The 6657-nt window shown below is 37.6% G+C and overlaps 1 protein-coding gene across 1 annotated transcript in view; it reads left to right on the top strand.

Moving 5' to 3' along the window:
• Positions 1–6657, top strand: part of LOC119838470 (lysosomal alpha-mannosidase-like) — a 27621-nt gene that overhangs the window by 15672 nt on the left and 5292 nt on the right. Inside the window, exons 7-12 of the mRNA XM_038364417.1 lie at positions 976–1068; positions 1756–1885; positions 2475–2550; positions 3385–3505; positions 4043–4133; positions 6011–6101. Of these exons, the coding sequence (XP_038220345.1) occupies positions 976–1068; positions 1756–1885; positions 2475–2550; positions 3385–3505; positions 4043–4133; positions 6011–6101 (602 nt within the window). The remainder of the gene's footprint in view (positions 1–975; positions 1069–1755; positions 1886–2474; positions 2551–3384; positions 3506–4042; positions 4134–6010; positions 6102–6657) is intronic.

The following is a 6657-nucleotide window of genomic DNA, read 5'->3' as shown; positions in this document are numbered from 1 at the left end:
AATAAATGTTATTTGCAGTTAACAATTTTCTTTTTTCTTTATTACAATATTTATGGCAAGACTAGGTATATATAGTATATATCCTTTATATAATTTATTAAATTAAGAATAATTAAGATATTTTAATTAAAATTCTGATCAGAATAACAAGAAAACTACATGAAGTTATTGTTTAGTCACCGATCCTTAAAAAGCCTATAAAGTTTGAATAAATCTGTCCGTTTAAAATCGGTCAAATTGTATCTAAAGTAATCAGTTATATAAAAACATTCAGGTGAATAAGTGAAAGAGTAGCACGAAACACTCTCTAACCTCTGAATTAACGGACTCATAAGTTACCATAAAATATATATGTTGCGACGTAAAAGAAAAAGAGACACGGCCTATATCGTTTTCCTTACCCCTTCCAATCCTTTCCTTTATTCCTGTTGTCAATCCTTTCTAAATCCCTTTTCAATTTGTGCCGGCAATCTATTTATAGAGGCATAAGGTCTACAATCGATGTTACGCCTCTCCAAATGTTCATGGGTAGTAACGCTTACCGCAGCTCCTTTGCCCAAGATGACGTACAAAAAGTTCTCATTAATTATATTAGAGAGGATTTTTTTTTTGTTTTATGTCACAGTCAGCAATGGAGCTGGTGGGACGCCTGATGGTAAGCGCTACCACCGCACATGAACATTTAGAGAATCATAATGTCCATTGCAGACCTTACGCCTCTACAAATAGATTGCCGATTTTTTGAGAAAGGATTAAGAAAGGATTGGTGTCAGGAATAAAGGAAAGGACTGGGAAGGGTAAGGAAAAGGACATGGGCCTCCGGCTCCCACTCACCGAACGAAACACAGCAGAATGCTATTTCACGCCGGTCGTCTGTGGGGTTGCGGTACTTGCCCGGTGCGAGCTGGCCCAATTCGTGCCGAAGCGTGCTCGACTACCACATACAAACGATATGTAGATTCATTGTTTTAACAGTTACGTCAACGAGAAGTCATATCGCACAGGAGCTGACATACATCTGGAGTATTCGTCGCCCAATTGCTATTTGAAGGCTGTGCATAATTCCAAGTAAGCACTTTGATTAGTACTTACGATTTATCCTTTAAGGTAACCGTGACGTTTTAATGCAGTACTAATTCCAGTATGGGAAAGTGATGGCGCTACAACATATAGCTCTGTCTTTTTCCCACACTGTAATTAGTATTGTTACTACTAGTTTTGTATTTATTTACATCAGCTTCATTGAAATCATGACGGAATGCATCATAATTAAAATAGCTTATAAAACTGGAAAGCGCTAAATTGGGAAATGATATACATCTATTTCATTTATGGATTTTTTTACGGACAAGTAGGTAGTGATCAACCTTCTGTGTCCTGCTAAATAAAGACATTTTTTGTGTGATTCGCCACCGTAAATCGAACCCACGACCCCTCCGTTCTACACTCACTGTTAACCACTGTACCAGAGAGGCGATCAAATAGAATCAACTAAACAGTCTGATTTACTCTAGTACAAAGTAATCATTGAAAAATTATTTAATTTAATCCTAATCAGAAAAATAAGATACTTGAAATAATTGTACTGTCACCGAAACTTATTCAAAAATGTTCTAAGTTTGTATTAAATCTTTTAAAGTGGGTCAAAATATAGTCAAAATAAGTCAGTTACACACAAACATACAGGTAAAGCGTGGTAAAGTCGAAACTAATATTTTGTGAGAAGTAAGAATTTTTATCGGCTTACAATTTCAGGCCAGTGCTGAAGACGAAACAGGATGATTTCTTTCCATTTACCTACGATAAATACTCCGTGATGTCAGGGATGTTTACTTCGAGACCCGACTTAAAATTTTTCATTAGGGAGGGGAATATTTATTTACAGGTTAGTTAGGAGTTATTAATAAGTAGCTGCGCCCCGCGGTTTCACCCGCGTAAGTCCTTATCCCGTTGGAATATCGGGATAAAAATTGCCTATATGTTAACCCAGTTGTCCAGCTGTCTACGTACTAAATTTCATTACAATCGGTTCAGTAGTTTTTGAAAGAGTAGCAAACACACACATCCTTGCAAACTTTCGCATTACACATAGACAACTTTTGACGTGACAACGTCTTAAATTAGGTTGCGGCTCGGAGTCACTCATGAAAAAGTGTAACGCCCGGTAACTTTACGATGAGTCACCGAACTATGATCGGTCCGCCACGCGCGCAGCACTAGAGAATTAGGCGCATTGAATCGGCGCATGCTTATGTCTCTGTCTCTGTCTTTCTCGAGCGTTCTTGGCGTAATATTCATATCAATAAATATTCAACCGAGAAAAAGACGTTGTCACGTAAAATCTTCGCCCGTAAAACCGACTTTACAGGCAACCATTTTTTATCCCGATATTCTTACTGGACTTACGAGGGTAAAACGCGGGGGGCGCAGCTAGTTTACTATAAATGTAATCTAACGTTTTTTTATTATCTCAGGCGGCAAAACAGTTGCAAGTATTGGCTTCATTGGAAAATCAGGATAAACTTCTAGAAGACTTCATGTGGATAATGGGTATTGTGAAAATTTAAATATCTAACAGACTGGTACAATTATAACTAAATGTCTTTTGATTCATTCTTATAAAAACGCTTACATCAATCATCGAATTAGTTTCGTCTGACGCCGTCTTCAATGTTTTTATTTATTTCATAGCGGCCAACTGAGCTGGTGGTTCGCCTGATGGTAAGCGATCACTATCGCTGATGAACATTCGCAAAGGCAGTGCCTCTGCGAATGCGCTGCCCGCGCTTATGATGTAAGGGATAAGGAAAGGATTAATGACTGGAAAGAAGGAATGGACTAGGACGGGTGAGGAAAAGGATACGGGCCTCCGGCTCCCCCACTCACCGTACGAAGCACAGTAGTATGCAACTATTTCACGCCGGTTTTCTGTGGGGGTGAGGTACTTCCCCGGCGCGAGCTGGCCTAATTAGTGCCGAAACGTGCTCGACTCGCACAATACAATGTTAATTTTTTTTAATTTAAAAACTGAATTCCGGTAGTGTGCCTCACGCATATCTAAAAATTCTCAATCAGACAGCAACTGAGAAGATTCATAATCTTATTTACTTTGTGTGTATGTGTGTTCGCAATATGAAATGTATAGACAATAGTGCGCACTGAATCATAATATAATCTTATTTCTTTCGCTGGAATACAAAACGCACGTGAAAAACAAAATGTTTGTATCCAATGGATACTGAATTCAGAGTGTTATTCCGGCTAGTCTGAGGATGAGCTATTTGTTGGATTTGTCTTGTGTGTGGATCGAATAGCGCACAGATAAAATACATCTGTTAGATACAGTGAGAAAAAAATAATAAAAGTTGTTTGATTAAATTTTAGGTGTAATGCAAGACCATAATATAATATCAGGTGCTTTGCGAGAATATGGAAAGGGTTATTATATGAAGAAATTAGACGATATGATACAACGCTCGATGTCTTTATTTGAAAGTGCTTTTAAGTAAGTGTCCTTCTAATCCTGATGCTGTTAAAGATTTGCATCCGACTTCAAAAAAGGAGGTCATTCGATTGTACTTTTTTGTTGCGTTTTACATCTTTCGATTGTGTGTACTTCAAAAATCGATTTCAAAAAAGGAGGATATTACTACTTTGACAATTTTTAATAAGATAGGATTAGAAGTTTAGTTTTGGTATTGAACACTAGACGCTCATCCCGGCTCCGCACGGATATCGACATTCCTGTTTCATCCCAAGGGAGCATTTATTCGGGATAAAAGTATCCTATCACCCAAGTCAGCTCATAACCAGTCTGAATACAAAATTTCATCAAAATCCGTTCAGCAGTTTCGGCGTGATTGACGGACAAACATCCAAAGAAAAAAACTTTGACATTTATAATATTAGTGTGATGGCGCTGGTAGTAGCGCAAATATAGCCTGATTTTGATTGAACTATTATTAAAATAACACTTTTTTGTAATTAAGTTAGAAAACAGTACTATTTCAATACTGACAACGAACTGATTTACGATTTTCAGCAAATTACAAAACACAACGAGAACGATAAAGTACAATAGATGTCCGTTTAACATATCCTCGTGTCCCTTTACTGATTCATCCAGTTTTCACGTGAGTACATAATATTAATCACCGTAAATTAAAAAAAGAATTCTGTAAATGTCGCCAAAAGAGTTCTTATATAATAAATACTTGCTGTGACCCGCGGTTGAAACCGCGTAAGTCCGTATCCTGTAGGAATATCGGTATAAAAAGTGCCTATGTGTTATTTCAGTTGTCCAGCTATCTACGAAGCAAATTTCATTGCAATCGGTTCAGTAGTTTATGCGTGAAAGAGTAACAGACGCACACATACATATGCATCCATCCTCACAAACTTTCGCATTTATAGTATTATTATTCGCCAATAGATGTCAGGAAGAGCCATAATAAATTGGGACTACTCAAACGCCTCCTATTTGTTAAAAAAGTAAGTTTAAGTCGATAAACACGAATATGACTTTTTCTAAAAAAGATTCCTAGCTAGATCGATTTATCGCCCCCGACACCCCCTATATACTAAATTTCATGAAAATTGTTGGAGCCGATTCCGAGATTCCAATTATATATCTATATATATAAAATTCTCGTGTCACAGTTTTCGTTGCCATACTCCTCCGAAACGGCTTGACCGATTCCTCTGAAATTTGGTAAGCATATTGGGTAGGTCTGAGAATCGGCCAACATCTATTTTTTATCCCGATATTCCTACGGGATACGGACTTACGCGGGTGAAACCGCGGGGCGCAGCTAGTATACATATATATGTATATACAAGAATTGCTCGTTTAAAGATATAAGATAAACAAATAGCTTTTTACCCGCATAGTACAAGAAGTGACAGTCTCGGGGATTCCGCGCATAATTCACAGTCCCATGGGATTACCGGGATAAACACTATACTGTGTCCTTTCTCGGATATTAATCTATCATCATCATCCTCCTCAGCCCATATATGTTCCCACCGCTGGGACACGGGCCCCCTATGAGGGTTCAGGCCATAATCCACCACGCTGGCCAAATGCGGGTGGTTGGCAGATGTCACATGTCGTCGAACTTTTGATTCTCGGTCATGTCGGTTTCCTCACGATGTTTTCGTTCACCGTTTTTAAGCAGTGGTGATGTTATCGTCATATAGATATTATATAAGATAAATTGAAGAATGAATTTTTTCCTGCACGCTCGCCCGGTCTCGAACCCCGACTTATTGATTGTGAAGTCCGAGGTTCTCACCACTGAGCAACCACTGCTTTTTTTCTTAAACTATATGTCTACCAAATTTCATCGAAATCAGTCATCTGGTTTAAAAGTGTACCTGTCACGATTTGTTGTACTCATTTGCAACATATTTATAAAACAACATTATACTAACATCATACAACAACAGCAACAGAATACAAGCAGTAGCAAATATCAACAGTTTAATTATTTATTTATTACTAGCTGCGCTCCGCGATTTCACCCGCGTCAATCCGCATCCCGTAGGAATATCGGGATAAAAAGTTGCCTATATGTTATTCCAGTTGTTGAGCTATCTACGTACCAAATTTCATTGCAGTCGAATCAGTAGTTATTGCGTGAAAGAGCAACAAACACACACACACATCCTTGCAAACTTTCGCATTTATAATATTAGTAGGATAGAATATTAGGACTAGCTGACCCGGCGAGCTTCCCCGCGCTATAGAATATGTTTTGATTCATTTTCCTCATTGTTCTTGCGTTTTAAACCTTCCTCGGAGTATTATGCATGCATCAAAGCTATACAATAATTATAAAACGTGTCAGCGATTCTAGAGTTTTAGCTAGACTAAGAACAGTAATTGAGATATTTTCATTATTGATATAGATATATATAAACAGAGATATGGAGGATTGGCTATTCCGATAGTAGATATAGTTATCGGCTTTTTATGCTAATATGTAAGCAAACTGTTCTGTGTTGCCAGATCTTAATATACAATCCGCTCGCTTGGACAGTGTCCGTTCCCGTGAGAATACCTGTAGTAAGAGAAAAATACACAGTTCGTGATAATACAGGTAAGTTAATATATTAGGATGGTTCCTTACTCTTCCCAGTTCTTTCCTGAATTCTCTCTTTATCGATCCTTTCCTTTTCCTATCCACTAAAATTGACAATCCATTTGCAAAGTAGAGTGAACAGGTACCTTCTAGGGAAGTGCGCTCCATCTTACCAGCAGTCGAGATGGTAGTCAAGCGCTTCCTTTTTACGCAATAAAAAAAAATAGGCATATAGGCTCTTGAAATGTATGTGGGCCGTGCTGATCGATTACCATCAGGCGACCCACGCGTTCCTTTGCTAACTATTACATTAAATTATAATTATAAGACAGTTGCTGTTAATAGGACATACCTACCTACCAATTATTTATTATAAAATTTTAAACGAAAGTTATTTCATTTAACTTAATTAAATAAATAAATGGGATGTGATATTAAGCAGTCGAAATCAAAGATATAACATGTAAAGGTCCTATATATGTCCTGTTACAATAACTTTATAGTCCGGTCAATTTAGACCAAAAAATGAGGGTGAAGTTACATAAAGTCCCAACAAGCTGAATTTCTGTGAAGT

The sequence above is a fragment of the Zerene cesonia genome, unplaced genomic scaffold (genome assembly GCF_012273895.1).
Source record: "Zerene cesonia ecotype Mississippi unplaced genomic scaffold, Zerene_cesonia_1.1 Zces_u003, whole genome shotgun sequence".
Lineage (NCBI taxonomy): Eukaryota > Metazoa > Arthropoda > Insecta > Lepidoptera > Pieridae > Zerene > Zerene cesonia.
This window is presented reverse-complemented; position numbering and strand designations above follow the sequence as displayed.